This window comes from Cyclopterus lumpus, chromosome 10 (assembly GCF_009769545.1).
Source record: "Cyclopterus lumpus isolate fCycLum1 chromosome 10, fCycLum1.pri, whole genome shotgun sequence".
Taxonomy (NCBI): Eukaryota; Metazoa; Chordata; class Actinopteri; order Perciformes; family Cyclopteridae; genus Cyclopterus; species Cyclopterus lumpus.
In genome coordinates, this window is record NC_046975.1 from 24,096,394 (window position 1) to 24,113,893 (window position 17,500).

The 17,500-nt window shown below is 48.0% G+C and overlaps 3 protein-coding genes across 6 annotated transcripts in view; 1 reads left to right on the forward strand and 2 right to left on the reverse strand.

Moving 5' to 3' along the window:
- matr3l1.2 (matrin 3-like 1.2) overlaps window positions 1–6,468 on the reverse strand; it is a 17,226-nt gene extending 10,758 nt beyond the window's left edge. For 2 of the 3 annotated variants that reach the window (XM_034543652.1, XM_034543655.1), the window contains exons 1-8: window positions 6,357–6,468; window positions 3,669–4,605; window positions 2,134–2,195; window positions 2,012–2,050; window positions 1,703–1,800; window positions 1,519–1,574; window positions 220–336; window positions 15–140 (exon numbers count right to left, since the gene is read on the reverse strand). In XM_034543652.1, coding sequence (XP_034399543.1) covers window positions 15–140; window positions 220–336; window positions 1,519–1,574; window positions 1,703–1,800; window positions 2,012–2,050; window positions 2,134–2,195; window positions 3,669–4,463 — 1,293 coding nt within the window. In that variant the 5' untranslated portion in view covers window positions 4,464–4,605; window positions 6,357–6,468. The remainder of the gene's footprint in view (window positions 1–14; window positions 141–219; window positions 337–1,518; window positions 1,575–1,702; window positions 1,801–2,011; window positions 2,051–2,133; window positions 2,196–3,668; window positions 4,606–6,356) is intronic. The other variant, XM_034543653.1, reaches the window with a different exon arrangement.
- Window positions 6,469–7,029: 561 nt separating this feature from the next.
- On the forward strand, window positions 7,030–10,335 carry LOC117737617 (polyadenylate-binding protein-interacting protein 2-like). Its single transcript, XM_034543687.1, has 4 exons — window positions 7,030–7,122; window positions 7,240–7,441; window positions 8,918–9,046; window positions 9,969–10,335. Exons 2-4 carry the CDS (start codon window positions 7,301–7,303, stop codon window positions 10,032–10,034), a joined length of 336 nt encoding a protein of 111 aa, XP_034399578.1. The 5' UTR covers window positions 7,030–7,122; window positions 7,240–7,300; the 3' UTR covers window positions 10,035–10,335.
- Window positions 10,336–10,341: 6 nt separating this feature from the next.
- Window positions 10,342–15,051, reverse strand: exosc3 (exosome component 3). Of its 2 annotated transcripts, XM_034543681.1 has the most exons (5): window positions 14,755–15,051; window positions 11,489–11,638; window positions 11,025–11,176; window positions 10,705–10,948; window positions 10,365–10,664 (listed from the first exon to the last, which is right to left on the reverse strand). In XM_034543681.1, the coding sequence occupies exons 1-4, from the start codon at window positions 14,977–14,979 to the stop codon at window positions 10,741–10,743; spliced, it is 735 nt and encodes a 244-aa protein (XP_034399572.1). In that variant the 5' UTR covers window positions 14,980–15,051; the 3' UTR covers window positions 10,365–10,664; window positions 10,705–10,740. The 2 variants fall into 2 exon arrangements, with proteins under 2 accessions (XP_034399570.1, XP_034399572.1); XM_034543679.1 differs by having other exon boundaries at window positions 10,342–10,948.
- Between the last annotated feature and the right edge of the window lie 2,449 nt (window positions 15,052–17,500).

The window sequence follows — 17,500 nt, forward strand, 5'->3', positions numbered from 1 at the left end:
GTCGGCCGCGGTACCTCGATCACCATCAGCCTCCTGGACAGGTAGAAGCTGAGCGGCTTGCCGTACAGAGACGCCTGCTGCTGCTCGTAGTAGTTGACCATGTCCACGGCCTCCTCGTGGCTGCTCATCTCCAGGAAGGCCTGGTGGAGACACGCAGGGGGTCAGACCCAGACCGCCAAGACCGGGACCACCAGGACCGGGACCGCCGAGGGTACTCACCTTGTTCTTGAGGACCAGGTGCTCCGTCAGGCGGCCGAACGGCTCCGTGAAGGAGAACAGGGTTTTGTTGCTCAGCGGCTTCCGGTCGTACTTCACCACCACCACCCGGCTCCTCAGCTGGGAACGCACACAGAGTCACTGCAGGGCCGGCCCACACGGCATAGATACAGCAAAACGTTTATGAGCTGTTTATAACACGTTTATAAGCCGTTACACGTTTATAACACGTATACGCTGTTACGCCACGTTTATAAGGTCTATAAGCCGTTACACCACGTTTATAACACGTATACGCTGTTACACCACGTTTATAAGGTCTATAAGCCGTTACACCACGTTTATAACACGTATACGCTGTTACACCACGTTTATAAGGTCTATAAGCCGTTACACCACGTTTATAACACGTATACGCTGTTACACCACGTTTATAAGCCGTTACACGTTTATAACACGTATACGCTGTTACGCCACGTTTATAAGGTCTATAAGCCGTTACACCACGTTTATAACACGTATACGCTGTTACACCACGTTTATAAGCTTTTATAACACGTATACGCTGTTACGCCACGTTTATAAGGTCTATAAGCCGTTACACCACGTTTATAACACGTATACGCTGTTACGCCACGTTTATAAGCCGTTACACCACGGTTATAATACGTATACGCTGTTACACCACGTTTATAAGCCATTACACGTTTATAACACGTATACGCTGTTACGCCACATTTATAACATGTATACGCTGTTACACCACATTTATAAGCTGTTACACCACGTTTATAAGGTTTATAAGCTGTTACACCACGTTTATAACACATATACGCTGTTATATAATGTTTATAAGCTGTTACACCACGTGTATAATGTTACACCACGTGTATAATGTTTATAAGCTGTTACATCACGTGTATAATGTTACACCACGTTTATAAGGTTTATAAGCTGTTACACCACATTTATAACATGTATACGCTGTTACACCACGTTTATAACACGTATACGCTGTTATATAATGTTTATAAGCTGTTACACCACGTGTATAATGTTTATAAGCTGTTACATCACGTTTATATTTGGTACACCACGTTTATAAGATGTTACACCACATCTAAGCTTACAGTTTCATTGACCAATGGCTGTTGATTTATTCTCTCATTCTTTGTCTCTTTGAACATTTACTAAACTAAATATCATCTATTAGGAAAGAGACTGTTTACATTCAGACAGCGTTGTCTTCAGCGGACTTGATATTTGAGGCTACAGTTAGAAACAGAGGAAACACAAGCTGACCTTATTTTGTCCCGACTGGTTCTTTCCCGACAGACCAGGACCTCCTCCCCCTCCTCCTGACACACAAACACACCGAACGTTAGTCTGCAGCCCGTATGGACACATTACTACAACAACAATACAAAACGTATTAACAATATTTATCATCATCATCATTAATATAATAATAATAAATCCATCTTGCCCCAGCTGGAGGACGTCCCTCCTCCTGTGTGAGATGAAGACATGGGGGCAGGTCCAAGCAGCCCTGCAGACATGTTGGGGGTGTCGAGCAGACTCCCACTGGAACAGAGACGGTCGTTATGAACAGGACGTTCTGATGCGTCCTGGAGGTTCCTCTGAATATATGTTCTCTAATGTATGTTCTCTGTGTGTGAGCTTCATTATGAAACTAACCAGAGAATTCTGGAGCTAGTCTTAAAGGTTTAAGACCTGGACACACATGTATCTACTTGGCCTCTATCTAAAAGACGTGGTTCTCCCCGTCTCTTACCTTCTGCCCGAGGACATTCCAGGCTCCCAGTCTTGATACCTGAAAACCACATTGGGCACCGTCACACATCCACAAGGAGCAGAAACCTGGTCTGGGTACATCAAAGTGCGTCCGCGACTCACATGTTGAGCAGCAGCCGTCGGTTTGCATCGTGCCGGACTCCGTTAGTGTGCTGGTTCCACTCCTACAGGTTCAAAACACAGTTACTGAAGCTCCACCAGGCCACCGGTGAGAGGAAGGGAGTCCAAACAAAGGAGGTCCTTTTCTCAAATCAGAAACCTGCTGCTCTTAACACCTCAACTGTGCCGGGGGTTATTTTTGTGTCTCAGATTTATGAAGTCTTATGAATCCATCTTTGGAGATCTTATTCTAGATCACAGGTGCCAAACTCAAGGCCCGCGGGCAAAAGAAACATTAATAAAACGTTTTTTTTTAAAGTCCTGCGCTTTTATTTTGAAGGTCTTTTTGTATGCAGAGGAGCGGCGTCTGTTCACGCTCATTAATGCTGCTCCTTTACCATTTGTGATCATTCGCGCTATAGAAGCGCCGGAGAGGAGGCGTGGCTTATCGCCATGGAAACAGTTCGTTACCGCCGTCCACCACGGAAGAAATAACGACACAACTAGGTTTCACCCGGGTAAAAAAAATGAAAATAAATTCCGCTTCTGCGAACGAGACACAATTTTCTTCAAAAGCACAATGTTTTTTTTCCAGTATGTGCCTTCTGATAAAGAAAAGTTAATGTTGTATACTTGAATCTATTTGAATGTATTTAGAGATTGTGGGTAAGCGCTGCTCCTCAACACATCGACTTGTTTCCATAGTAACGTTGGTTGTCATGGATTCAGTGAGTGAGTCATAAAGTACACCATACGAGTCCCTTTTAAACGACTTCTCACTAGACTTTTGTATTTCATGTATTTCATGTTTCAGTATATAAAGAAAGAGGCTGAATAGTTCTGCATGTTGTATTACATTGTGTTCTTAAATGCACTTTTTTTTTTAATTGACAGTAATATCTCAAACTGCACCATCTTTTCATTAAAAATCAAATTTGAAAAGCTGAAAAATGTTCCTCGATTTGGGTCTCGGCTCGTCATTCAGGGGGTTAAATATGTTTTTAGGCCACACGGTGCCGACGTGGCCCACGGGGAACATGAGTTTGACACCCCTGGTTTAGATCGACTCGCTGGCCTCGACAAGTTCAGATGGATTCACGTTGGTTTGATTCTGGAGGAGAACAACAAGTCTGATTCATTAACAAAAGACGTCTAAAAAGATTCAATGAGAATGCGACTGAACCCCGAGAAGATGGGCGATGTCATCGTGCGGACGGCTGCCGACGGACCTGTATGTGTGAGCTTATTTCTACGTCTTTGTGTTCGACCTCCACGTCTGTAGAAATGTGTCATAAACAAATGTGAATACTTATATCTTGGTGGAGGGATAATGGATAATGACGAGAAGTGAGATTCAGGGTGGTCTTGACTTTAAAAAAAAGGAGGAGTGGAATAAGTGTAAGGAAATGATGTTGGAAACATGGCGGATGAATCCCGCCCGCCGCTGACTGACAAAGACTTGAAGCCCCGGAGTCTGAGCTGAAACATATAAAGTTAGTCCCGGGAAGAAGAGAGGGAGGAGGCTGGTGGGTACTCACCATGGTGGAGTGAACGTCAAAGTCACAAAGAGAGCACACGTGGGGGAACATGGGGGGCGTGACCCCCAAGAAGTCTTGGACCTTTCCGTTGGACGGGGAGCCAATCCTCCTCTGCCTAAAGCCGGGGTCGGATGCCGGCGGCCCTATGCTGAGGCCACCACCGTAGGAGTCATGGTGGGAAAGCTCCGAGTACGGCCTCTCTCTGCTGCTCCCCCCCCCGCCGCCGCCGTAATTTAAGCCGTAGCCCTGGCTGGGAGCGCCGTCCTGCAGCGAGCTGTACCCAAAGTCTGCGGAGGTCTGACCCCGGGCTGAACCGGTACCCAGAGAAGGACCGCCCATCCTCCCCATGTGCGCGTTGTCCCAGCTGTCCCGTCCTCCTCGATACCCGGCGTCGGAGGACACGGAGGACGCCCCCCGCCGCTCTCCCGCGTCCCCCTTGCGGCTCTTGAGCTGCATGAGGATGCGCGGCAGCGTCTCCACGCTGATGTCCTCTTCCGGGATCTCGGCCAGAGCGTCCAGGTCGGAGGGCGACAGCCCCAAACTGGCGAACAGCTTCATAGTGTTGCCAATGTGGCCGCCGCCGCCACGCCGGGACATCTGGGAGCCGCCGTCCTGGTTATCCATCCCGCTGCCGCCGCCGCCGCCGCCCACCCCCACGCCAGAGGCCGCACCCCCCATCTGCCGGCCGGATCGCTGTTCGTTCATGCTGAAGTTCAAGGTCTCGGCGGCGGCCAGGAGCCCGCGGCCCACGGCGAAGTGTTTCTGACCCCCATCAGACTGCGACTTCTGAGACATGACGCCGCCGGCGGGCTCGGTTCAGGACAAGAGGGTCAAGAGAAAGAGGCGGGCTGCTATAAGGGTCTCTGTCTGAAGGACTGGGGGGGAGGGGGGGAAGTCTGAGAGGAAGTGCTCTTCTCTGGAGGACGTCGGATGTCTTCTGAAACACAATGAGGCAGAGACACTCTGAAAGGTACTCGAGGTCTACTCGGAGACGGTGACCGGGAGTCATTCACAGCCACCTGAGCAGCAGCGAGCTGGATCACTGGGGCATGAGAGGCTAGGAAACAAAGGATGCTAGGGAACGAGACAGAACAGGCTCTAAAAGAGTGGAAGTCCACCTCATAGTGGACGAGGACGCGATGCGATGGAAACATCCTCATTGAGAAGGAGAAACTCCTGAGAGCCGGTGTGAAGTACCAGAGAGAGACGAGATTTAAAATAAGAATCTTTTCTGCTACGGTTGGTTTAAAATGTTGGAGGAACAAAAAGAAAAGTCCAATTACAAAGAAAGAAAGGAGAAGTGGACCAGAACACAATGCGGCTCTGACGTCATAAAGACGTGAAGCTGAATATAATCGGTACTTCACAGGGGTGGAAGTAGTAGATCCTTCACTGAAGTAAAAGTACATCAGAGTACAGCAAAACTAGGAGCTCATCGCCATGAGAACCACGTATCTCTAGACAGGAACAGCTTCTTGAGGCTTTTTAAAAACACTTTAGTTTCATGTTCACAGCAAACAGGAAGCAGACATTCAGGGGTTAAATACTGTGTGTGACAGGACTACGGTACTACAGCGGTCAAATACTACAGTACTATAATACTACAGCTGGGCAGAATGTCCACATCGGCAGTGACAGCTGGCGTGGTCTAGCGTGGTCTAGCGTGGTCTAGCGTGGTCTAGCGTGGTCTAGCGTGGTCTAGCGTGTCCTGGTCTAGGGTCTTCGTCCTTCGGTCCAACAGAGAACAGAGTCTTCATGTTTGGTGAGAACTTTAACAACGTAAACAATCATCTGGAGACACGTGGTTTTCACTGGACACGATGTTACGAAGGAACGAGTGTCGAGTACATGAATACGAGAATACCCAAGTAAAAGTACAAGTACCTCGATTGTGAACTGAAGTACATGTACATTACACCACTGGTAAGTTGTTGTCACAGTGAAACTACACGTTAAAAAAATAAAATAATAATAATAATATATATATATATATATATATATACACACACACATACATACACATATATATATATATATATATACACACACACACATATTGATATATATACACACACACACATAGATATGCATTATATATATAATATATACATCACTACACACATATATATATATATATATATATATATATATATGTGTATTGATGTATATATATGATATATATATAATGTATGTGTGTGTGTGTATATATATATATACACACACACATATACATTTATATGCATTATGTATATATATCATATATACATCACTACACACATATATATATATATATATATATATATATGTGTGTATTGATGTATATATGATATATATATATATATAATGTATATAAATGTATATGTGTGTAATGTGTGTATATATATATACACACATTACACACATATACATTTATATACATTATATATATATATATATATAAATGATGTACACATTCAACACACAGCTTACATCATGTCAACTCAGTGAAGAACGCAACAAAACGTAGCAAATTAACCTCAGTTAGCTAACGGCGAGCTTAGCTAATGCTATCGTTAGCTAACGTGGTTTATAACTTCCCGTCCGCCTTTGTTCCATAAAGCTTCAGGTGGAGGTGCATGTATGAGTGACATGCACGCGTCATGAAAGCCCTCCATAGTCTCATGTATATCAGAGAGGATGAACTCTTACCTGATGCTCACGCGGAGCGGAGAGGTAGCCGAGCTAACCAGAGCACACGACGAGAAGACGGAAGTCTCGCGAGGTTTTCTTCGTCTTCTTCTTTGGGTTTTTTTCCTGCCGGGATGTCGCCACCTGCTGTACCGTATGAGTTACACCGTGATTCAGAAGTTATATAAAAATAATATTCACAACAGAATCAACTCTAAATAAACTATTTGGTTAATTAATGAAGAAGAAGAGATGGATGAGATAATAATAAATACATAAATAATAGCGATACATATAAGGTTTATATTATTTAAATACTATAGTGAGGTATACCGATAACTGTATTAACAGCTGTTATTAAATGAGGAAACTGCAAGAAGACAGATACTGTCTTCAGAGCCTGAGACTTATTATTATTATTATTACTAAGAGTAGTTAAACAGACAACAAAGACACAGTTAACTAAATAATAACAAATGACAGAATGAGGAACAATAAACAAAGTACTGTAAGATACTGTATATACATATATATATATATATATATATATATATATACACACACACACACACACAGTATATATGTGTCTACATTTATAAATAAATATATGGTCTTAACGGGCCTTGTAAGCGCATGAAGGAGCAGAACGGTTGGTCCAATCACAAGCGCGCCTGGAGTGACGTCACTATGTAAACAAACAAGCCGCAGCCATTACAGTGCCCGGAGTGACCGTGAGCTCCGTGAGGGACAGAGACCGGGACAGACCGGGTTCTGCGGGATTCTACCGGTGAGTGGAGTTCCCGTTGGTGTCTTACGTGCACACACCGTCTCTGCGTGTTTATCTCCGGGTCTTCTGCCTCTCTAACGGCCTCCTTCTGGTGCGTTCACGGTCGCTATTTGGCAGCTGTCGCCTGTCTGTCAGCGCAGCTGTTCACCGCGTCCTCAGCGTCGGACAGCGAGGGGACATGAGGGACCCGAGGCTCAGCAGCGGCGTCCCCCCGAGCCTCACGGTCAGCACCGAGGTGGTTCGGAGCGGACAGTTCGTCTCCGAGGACCCGTTCGCTGAGTACCTGTGGATGGAGCACGAGGAGGACTTCAACCGGCAGGTGAGACATGTGTCCCTCAGTGAGACACGTGTTCATGTGTCCATCAGTGAGACACGTGTCCATCGGTGAGACACGTGTTCATCAGTGAGACACGTGTCCATCGGTGAGACACGTGTCCCTCAGTGAGACACGTGTCCATCAGTGAGACACGTGTCCATGTGTCCATCAGTGAGACATGTGTCCCTCAGTGAGACACGTGTCCATGTGTCCATCAGTGAGACATGTGTTCATGTGTCCATCAGTGAGACATGTGTCCCTCAGTGAGACACGTGTCCATGTGTCCATCAGTGAGACACGTGTCCATCGGTGAGACACGTGTCCATGTGTCCATCAGTGAGACACGTGTCCATGTGTCCCTCAGTGAGACACGTGTCCATGTGTCCATCAGTGAGACACGTGTCCATCGGTGAGACACGTGTTCATCAGTGAGACACGTGTCCATGTGTCCATCAGTGAGACACGTGTCCATGTGTCCCTCAGTGAGACACGTGTCCATCAGTGAGACACGTGTCCATCGGTGAGACACGTGTTCATCAGTGAGACACGTGTCCATGTGTCCATCGGTGAGACACGTGTTCATCAGTGAGACACGTGTCCATGTGTCCATCAGTGAGACATGTGTTCATGTGTCCATCAGTGAGACATGTGTCCATCAGTGAGACACGTGTCCATCAGTGAGACACATGTCCATCAGTGAGACATGTGTCCATCAGTGAGACATGTGTTCATGTGTCCCTCAGTGAGACATGTGTCCCTCAGTGAGAAACGTGTCCATCAGTGAGACATGTGTCCCTCAGTAAGACACGTGTCCATCAGTGAGACACATGTCCATCAGTGAGACATGTGTCCATCAGTGAGACATGTGTCCATCAGTGAGACATGTGTTCATGTGTCCATCAGTGAGACACGTGTCCATCAGTGAGACATGTGTCCATCAGTGAGACATGTGTCCATCAGTGAGACATGTGTTCATGTGTCCATCAGTGAGACATGTGTCCATCAGTGAGACATGTGTTCATGTGTCCCTCAGTGAGACATGTGTCCCTCAGTAAGACATGTGTCCCTCAGTAAGACACGTGTCCATCAGTGAGACACGTGTCCATCAGTGAGACACGTGTCCATCAGTGAGACACGTGTTCATGTGTCCCTCAGTGAGACATGTGTCCCTCAGTGAGAAACGTGTCCATCAGTGAGACATGTGTCCATCAGTGAGACACGTGTCCATCAGTGAGACATGTGTCCCTCAGTGAGACACGTGTCCATCAGTGAGACACGTGTTCATGTGTCCATCAGTAAGACACGTGTCCCTCAGTGAGACACGTGTCCATCAGTGAGACATGTGTCCATCAGTGAGACACGTGTCCCTCAGTGAGACATGTGTCCATCAGTGAGACACGTGTCCATCAGTGAGACATGTGTCCATCACTTCCTCCTAAACACCCTCACCTGCCTCTCTCTCTCTCCCTCCCTCTCCAGGTGGAGGAGGAGCTGTTGGAGGAGGAGTTCATGGAGCGTTGTCTCCAGGAGCTGCTGGAGGAGGAGGAGCAGTGGGAGTGGTTCATCCCGTCCAGAGACGTTCCTCAGCTGCAGGACAAAGACCTGGTGGTGAGTTCAGGGTCCAGACCAATCTAACAGCCTGTCACGTGGACCAACGTAACAGCCTGTAACGTGGACCAATGTAACAGCCTGTAACGTGGACCAATGTAACAGCCTGTAACGTGGACCAATGTAACAGCCTGTAACGTGGACCAATGTAACAGCCTGTAACGTGGACCAACGTAACAGCCTGTAACGTGGACCAATGTAACAGCCTGTAACGTGGACCAATGTAACAGCCTGTAACGTGGACCAATGTAACAGCCTGTAACGTGGACCAATGTAACAGCCTGTAACGTGGACCAACGTAACAGCCTGTAACGTGGACCAACGTAACAGCCTGTCACGTGGACCAACGTAACAGCCTGTCACGTGGACCAATGTAACAGCCTGTAACGTGGACCAGTGTAACAGCCTGTAACGTGGACCAATGTAACAGCCTGTAACGTGGACCAACGTAACAGCCTGTCACGTGGACCAATGTAACAGCCTGTAACGTGGACCAGTGTAACAGCCTGTAACGTGGACCAATGTAACAGCCTGTAACGTGGACCAGTGTAACAGCCTGTAACGTGGACCAATGTAACAGCCTGTAACGTGGACCAATGTAACAGCCTGTCACGTGGACCAATGTAACAGCCTGTAACGTGGACCAATGTAACAGCCTGTAACGTGGACCAATGTAACAGCCTGTAACGTGGACCAATGTAACAGCCTGTCACGTGGACCAATGTAACAGCCTGTAACGTGGACCAACGTAACAGCCTGTCACGTGGACCAATGTAACAGCCTGTAACGTGGACCAATGTAACAGCCTGTAACGTGGACCAATGTAACAGCCTGTCACGTGGACCAATGTAACAGCCTGTCACGTGGACCAATGTAACAGCCTGTAACGTGGACCAAGACGATAACTTCTTTTGTCCTCCAGATGAACAGCAGTCTGAACCCCAACGCCAAAGAGTTCACCCCGGGGATCCAGAAACACGTCATGTGAGCCCTCAGGCTCCGCCCCCTCTGCTGCACGCCAAAGTCCTGCTCCGCCCGTCGGTCTCTGAATATAAACCAGCTGAGGGATTTTATTGTTTTGTTTTCGCTTACGAACAACCGGACGTTTCTATTTGATAAAATACCTAAAAAAACAAACATTTTAGAGTTTAGGTCGTTTTGACCCAGAATCCTTTGAGGTTTGTTTGTTTGTGGTTTTTCTAAAATGCACATGTATAAAGAAAAAAAAAGTTAATATATATATATTTTTTCTTAATCTATTTGAAATAAATCTTTACGGAGAAAAGAGATTGTTTTTATTGTTTTATTCATCGTTTGGTCTAAAAAAAAAGAAAGAAACTAAACAGGTGAAGTAGTGGAGCGTCTGTCTCCCACGAGGATCTCTGATCTGACTCGAAATATTCACATCACAACGTGCAGAACCAAAATAAACATTAGAACATTAAATGTTCAAAAAATGAACTCTTCATCATCATCATCATCATCATCATCTCTCTTCTGAGGCTCTGATTCAAGTTCGTCAGATGTTTTTCTTCATTCAGCGACGAGACCAGGTGAAGGTGTTCCATGAGGTCCCATGTGGTCTACAGCGCCCGTCTCTGCTGGCACGTGGTCCCATGTGGTCTACAGCGCCCGTCTCTGCTGGCACGTGGTCCCATGTGGTCTACAGCACCCGTCTCTGCTGGCAACGTGGTCTACAGCGCCCCCTGGGCCACCCTCCTGAACAGCGCCCGTCTCTGCTGGGCCGTCATGGTGTCGCAGCTCTGCAGCAGGTTGGAGATGATGAGGGTCTGCTGGACGGTGGAGGCCTTGGCCCACAGGCGGCCGTTCATCCCGACCACCAGCTCACAGGGGAACAGCTGCTGCAGGTCAGACCGGACCTCGCTGTGGGGGGACAGCAGTCTGGGGGGGAGGAGACTAGGTGGTCAGGGAGGCTCAGGACAAGGTTTAGGAGACACCAACACCTGAGGACGTTTACCTTCTGACGAGTCCCAGAGAGACCGTGAAGAGCAGGCCTCCTCCTCCGATCACTCCCATCCCATTGGCTCGTCCCGAGCCGTCGATACAGACCAGCTCCGGCTCCATGTCCTGATTGGCTATTAGGAACTGGGAGAACACCAGGTCCCCCACCTGCACAGGTAAACACAGGGAGGGGTGAGACACAAGGAGAGAGGGAGGGGCTAGCCACAGTGGAGGGAGAGAGGGAGGGGTAAAAGACTGCCCTCAGAGTCTCACCTGGACCTCTGTGTCCTCAGGGTCTCACCTGGACCTCTCAGTGTCCTCGTGGGTCTCACCTGGACCTCTGTGTCCTCGTGGGTCTCACCTGGACCTCTTAGTGTCCTCGTGGGTCTCACCTGGACCTCTGTGTCCTCAGGGTCTCACCTGGACCTCTCAGTGTCCTCGTGGGTCTCACCTGGACCTCTGTGTCCTCGTGGGTCTCACCTGGACGTTGGGTCGGTTCCTCTTGGTGGAGCCCTCAAAAGCCAGGTAGGACAGAGACGCCTGCTCACTTCCTCCAAAGTCCACCTTGAAGACGTCTCCTGACTTCACCGTCACGATGCCGATGACGGTCTCACCTTTAGCCGGGACGTACTGAGGACAGAGGGACAGACTCCCATCATGCACTGCTCCTAACACTGTCCCATCATGCACTGCTCCTAAACGTGTCCCATCATGCACTGCTCCTGAACCTCTCCCATCATGCACTGCTCCTCAACCTCTCCCATAATGCACTGCTCATCAACCTCTCCCATAATGCACTGCTCATCAACCTCTCCCATAATGCACTGCTCCTCAACATCTCCCATAATGCACTGCTCCTCAACATCTCCCATCATGCACTTTTCCTCAACCTCTCCCATAATGCACTACTCCTCAACCTCTCCCATAATGCACTGCTCCTCAACCTCTCCCATAATGCACTGTTCCTCAACCTCTCTCATCATGCACTGCTCCTCAACATCTCCCATAATGCACTGCTCCTCAGCCTCTCCCATAATGCACTGCTCATCAACCTCTCCCATAATGCACTGCTCCTCAACATCTCCCATCATGCACTTTTCCTCAACCTCTCCCATAATGCACTGCTCCTCAACATCTCCCATAATGCACTGCTCCTCAACATCTCCCATCATGCACTTTTCCTCAACATCTCCCATAATGCACTGCTCCTCAACATCTCCCATAATGCACTGCTCATCAACCTCTCCCATAATGCACTACTCATCAACCTCTCCCATTATGCACTGCTCATCAACCTCTCCCATAATGCACTGCTCATCAACCTCTCCCATAATGCACTGCTCCTCAACATCTCCCATCATGCACTGCTCCTCAACCTCTCCCATAATGCACTGCTCCTCAACATCTCCCATCATGCACTGCTCCTCAACCTCTCCCATCATGCACTGCTCCTCAACCTGCTCCTCAACCTCTCCCATCATGCACTGCTTCTCAACCTCTCCCATAATGCACTGCTCCTCAACCTCTCCCATCATGCACTGCTCCTCAACCTCTCCCATAATGCACTGCTCCTCAACCTGCTCCTCAACCTCTCCCATCATGCACTGCTCCTCAACCTCTCCCATCATGCACTGCTCCTCAACCTCTCCCATAATGCACTGCTCCTCAACCTGCTCCTCAACCTCTCCCATCATGCACTGCTCCTCAACCTCTCCCATAATGCACTGCTCCTCAACCTCTCCCATCATGCACTGCTCCTCAACCTCTCCCATAATGCACTGCTCCTCAACCTGCTCCTCAACCTCTCCCATCATGCACTGCTCCTCAACCTCTCCCATCATGCACTGCTCCTCAACCTCTCCCATCATGCACTGCTCCTCAACATCTCCCATAATGCACTGCTCCTCAGCCTCTCCCATAATGCACTGCTCCTCAACCTCTCCCATCATGCACTGCTCCTCAACCTCTCCCATAATGCACTGCTCCTCAACCTGCTCCTCAACCTCTCCCATCATGCACTGCTCCTCAACCTCTCCCATCATGCACTGCTCCTCAACCTCTCCCATAATGCACTGCTCCTCAACCTGCTCCTCAACCTCTCCCATCATGCACTGCTCCTCAACCTCTCCCATAATGCACTGCTCCTCAACCTCTCCCATCATGCACTGCTCCTCAACCTCTCCCATAATGCACTGCTCCTCAACCTGCTCCTCAACCTCTCCCATCATGCACTGCTCCTCAACCTCTCCCATCATGCACTGCTCCTCAACCTCTCCCATCATGCACTGCTCCTCAACATCTCCCATAATGCACTGCTCATCAACCTCTCCCATAATGCACTGCTCATCAACCTCTCCCATAATGCACTGCTCCTCAACATCTCCCATAATGCACTGCTCCTCAACATCTCCCATCATGCACTTTTCCTCAACCTCTCCCATAATGCACTGCTCCTCAACATCTCCCATAATGCACTGCTCCTCAACATCTCCCATCATGCACTTTTCCTCAACATCTCCCATAATGCACTGCTCCTCAACCTGCTCCTCAACCTGCTCCTCAACCTCTCCCATCATGCACTGCTCCTCAACCTCTCCCATAATGCACTGCTCCTCAACCTCTCCCATCATGCACTGCTCCTCAACCTCTCCCATAATGCACTGCTCCTCAACCTGCTCCTCAACCTCTCCCATCATGCACTGCTCCTCAACCTCTCCCATCATGCACTGCTCCTCAACCTCTCCCATAATGCACTGCTCCTCAACCTGCTCCTCAACCTCTCCCATCATGCACTGCTCCTCAACCTCTCCCATAATGCACTGCTCCTCAACCTCTCCCATCATGCACTGCTCCTCAACCTCTCCCATAATGCACTGCTCCTCAACCTGCTCCTCAACCTCTCCCATCATGCACTGCTCCTCAACCTCTCCCATCATGCACTGCTCCTCAACCTCTCCCATCATGCACTGCTCCTCAACCTCTCCCATCATGCACTGCTCCTCAACCTCTCCCATTATGCACTGCTCCTCAACCTCTCCCATCATGCACTGCTCCTCAACCTCTCCCATCATGCACTGCTCATCAACCTCTCCCATCATGCACTGCTCCTCAACCGCTCCCATAATGCACTGCTCCTCAACCTGCTCATCAACATCTCCCATAATGCACTACTCCTCAACCTGCTCATCAACATCTCCCATAATGCACTACTCCTCAACCTGCTCATCAACATCTCCCATAATGCACTACTCCTCAACCTGCTCATCAACCTCTCCCATCATGCACTGCTCCTCAACATCTCCCATAATGCACTGCTCCTCAACCTCTCCCATCATGCACTGCTCCTCAACATCTCCCATAATGCACTACTCCTCAACATCTCCCATAATGCACTACTCCTCAACCTCTCCCATAATGCACTACTCCTCAACCTCTCCCATCATGCACTACTCCTCAACCTGCTCATCAACCTCTCCCATAATGCACTACTCCTCAACCTCTCCCATCATGCACTTTTCCTCAACCTGCTCATCAACCTCTCCCACAATGCACTGCTCCTCAACCTGCTCATCAACCTCTCCCATAATGCACTGCTCCTCAACATCTCCCATAACGCACTGCTCCTCACACTGTCCACACTCAGTTTAAATAACGGACTCTCTACGGCCCGACAGGTTCTGGTTCCCCGTCCTGAACCTCCAGAACAGACTGTACTGACTCTCGAGGACGTGTCCCCGGATGCTCACCCTCCGCTGCTGGGAGTCCACCCAGAACATGTTGGGCTGTTTGTGTCGCAGGACGCCGCTCTTGCACACCAGCAGCCGGTCTCCGCTCCGCCTCAGACCCGGTCCACACACCACCTTCTCCGGTTTAACGGGGCCGGCGAGAGAGATGGTGTCCTCGGCCTCGAAGGAGAACTCGTCTCCCGGTAACAGAACCTCCCCGGTTCGCTCTTTCAAAGAGGAGAACATCGCGTCGCTGCAGAAACTCCACTCACGTGTTGTTGCTGTCTGACGGACTGATATTAATGTGACACACACCGGAAGCAGGAAGCTCCGCCTGCAGCGCCCTCTGCGGGACGGAAACCATCTCCGGATTCCTTTGTTTTGTGTTTTTATACATGATAAATTAATATATATATATATATATATATATATATATATATATATATATATTCATTTATTTTATATTTATTTATTTTATATATATATATACATATATAAAATATATAATATATATTTATATATAATATATATATATATATTGTTTTTGATCTTATATTTTATTGTAAATTGTAAATGTTCACATTTCTTGTTGTGTTTATTTGTCTTATTGTCATGTTTGGCAATCAATGGTTCTGATCATGATTATTCGCCTTGTTTTAATATAATAAATTATATACAAGAAAAACTGAATTAAATGCACCGATTATTTATATTTATATTACTCTGTTTTAATACGTTTCATTGTTATTTAGTTTAATAATAATAATAATCTGTTTCTGCTTTTTATTGATCCTGTTTTCAGTCTGAGGATTTATGTAATTGACATGACGGCGATTATAATAATATAACAACAACAATAACTTTGATAATAATAACAATTCTAATAACAATAATTTGGAAAATAACAACAAAACGATAATAACAATATGAGGAATAATAACAATAATTATGATAATAAAACAACAACGATAATAACAATATAATAACTACAATAACAGCTAAAATAATAACAACAATAATTCTGTATAATTATATCAATAACAATCATAATATTATTTGCAATCAATCATAGTTATAACAACACTAATAATAATAATTATATATTATTATAATGCACGACCAGCAGGGGGCAGCAGCGTCCGGGTTTATAATCTTCAGTGTTGGATGAACTCCTCGTGTGTGTGTGTGTGTGTGTGTTGGTGTGCGTGTGTGTGCACGTGTTGGTGTGTGTGTGCGTGTGTGTGTGCATGGGTGTGTGCGTGTGTGTGTGTGTGTGTGCAAGTGTATGTGTGTGTTGGTGCGTGTGTTGGTGTGTGTGTGAGTGTGTGTGTGAGTGTGTGTGTGTGTGCATGTGTGTGTGCGTGTTGGTGCGTGTGTTGGTGTGTGAGTGTGTGTGTGTGTGTGTGTGTTGGTGCGTGTGTTGGTGTGTGTGTGTGTGTGCATGTGTGTGTGCGTGTTGGTGCGTGTGTTAGTGTGTGAGTGTGTGTGTGTGCGTGTTAGTGCGTGTTTTGGTGTGTGTGTATGTGTGTGTGTGTCATGAATGGAGGGATTAGGGAATGTGCAGCAGCTACAGATGTCAAAGAGCAGGTCACGACCTCCAGCTTCACTTTCATCATTATCATCTTCGTCACCTTCATCCTCGTCTTCATCATCTTGAACTGAAATAAAGTCTCAGACATTTTGCAGCTGAAGAAGCTCAAATACCCTCAAACCTGATGATGCAGCCCCCCTACTCCTCCTCCTCTTCCCCCCCCCTCCTCTTCCTCTTCCCCCCTCCTCCTCCTCTTCCTCCCTCCTCCTCTTCCCCCCTCCCCCTCCTCCTCCTCCTCCTCCTCCTCCTCCTCCTCCAGCTTTCAGATGCAAACGAAGCAGACATATGGAGAGGAGGTGTCTCTGCTCTGGACCTCCTAAAGATTCTGATTGTATGACAAATCACGTCCAGGGCCGCTCAGCCTCTTCTGCCCCCCCCCCCCCCCCCCCCCCCCACACCTAGACCCCCCCTCTACTACCACCACCCCCTCCTCCAGACAACAGCTTCATTAAGCTGAAAGAAGAGTTGTTGCAGTCCTGGAGTCCTGCCACGGTGTGTTCAGGTCCCCGGGAACACATATCCACATATCTAGAACAAGGTCCCTGAAAGCTGCAGGTCTGCTGAGACCCCCAGAGACCCTCAGAGACCCTCAGAGACAGTTATTTCACTGAATAAGAAACTTTTATGTGAAGAAGCAGAAAGTTCCTTTTTGTTTGGTTCCAGAAGCTGCAGGTTGAAGAAAGATTCTCCTCCTCCTCCTCCTCCTCCTCCTTATGGATCTCTTCCCGTCTCCTCTTGTTGTTCAGGAAGGTTTTAATCTGAAGGAACGTCGCCGTCAATCAGCCTCCTGAATGCAGACGTCTCCGCCTCCATCAATCTGCTGTTGCATTCTGGGAGCAGCCGCTTCCTTTTCACTTGTCTGGTGTGTTTGCTGAGGGTCATAACTTACCTCCAGTTACAGGAGCCACAAAGGGGCCGTCTGGACGGGCGGCTCCTGGCAACGCCACCCTCCTCCTGCTCCACCCTCCACCCTCCTCCTGCTCCACCCTCCACCCTGCTCCACCTTAAGGCCATGTCCTTCTAATCCACCTTAACACCCTGTCGTTTTGCTCCACCTTAACACCATGTCCTTTTGCTCCACTTTAAGGCCATGCCCTTCTAATCCACCTTAACGCCATGTCCTACTGCTCCACCCTCCTCCTGCTCCACCTTAACGCCATGTCCTTCTAATCCACC

Coding starts and splice junctions, on each gene's coding strand:
- LOC117737617 (XM_034543687.1), top strand. CDS start 7,301: ATGAGGGACCCGAGGCTCAGCAGCGGCGTCCCCCCGAGCCTCACGGTC. Junction 7,442..8,917: donor AGGAGGACTTCAACCGGCAG/GTGAGACATGTG, acceptor CTCCCTCTCCAG/GTGGAGGAGGAGCTGTTGGA. Junction 9,047..9,968: donor TGCAGGACAAAGACCTGGTG/GTGAGTTCAGGG, acceptor TTTGTCCTCCAG/ATGAACAGCAGTCTGAACCC.
- exosc3 (XM_034543679.1), bottom strand. CDS start 14,979: ATGTTCTCCTCTTTGAAAGAGCGAACCGGGGAGGTTCTGTTACCGGGA. Junction 11,639..14,754: donor TGGACTCCCAGCAGCGGAGG/GTGAGCATCCGG, acceptor CTCTGTCCTCAG/TACGTCCCGGCTAAAGGTGA. Junction 10,949..11,024: donor TCTCTGGGACTCGTCAGAAG/GTAAACGTCCTC, acceptor CCTCCCCCCCAG/ACTGCTGTCCCCCCACAGCG.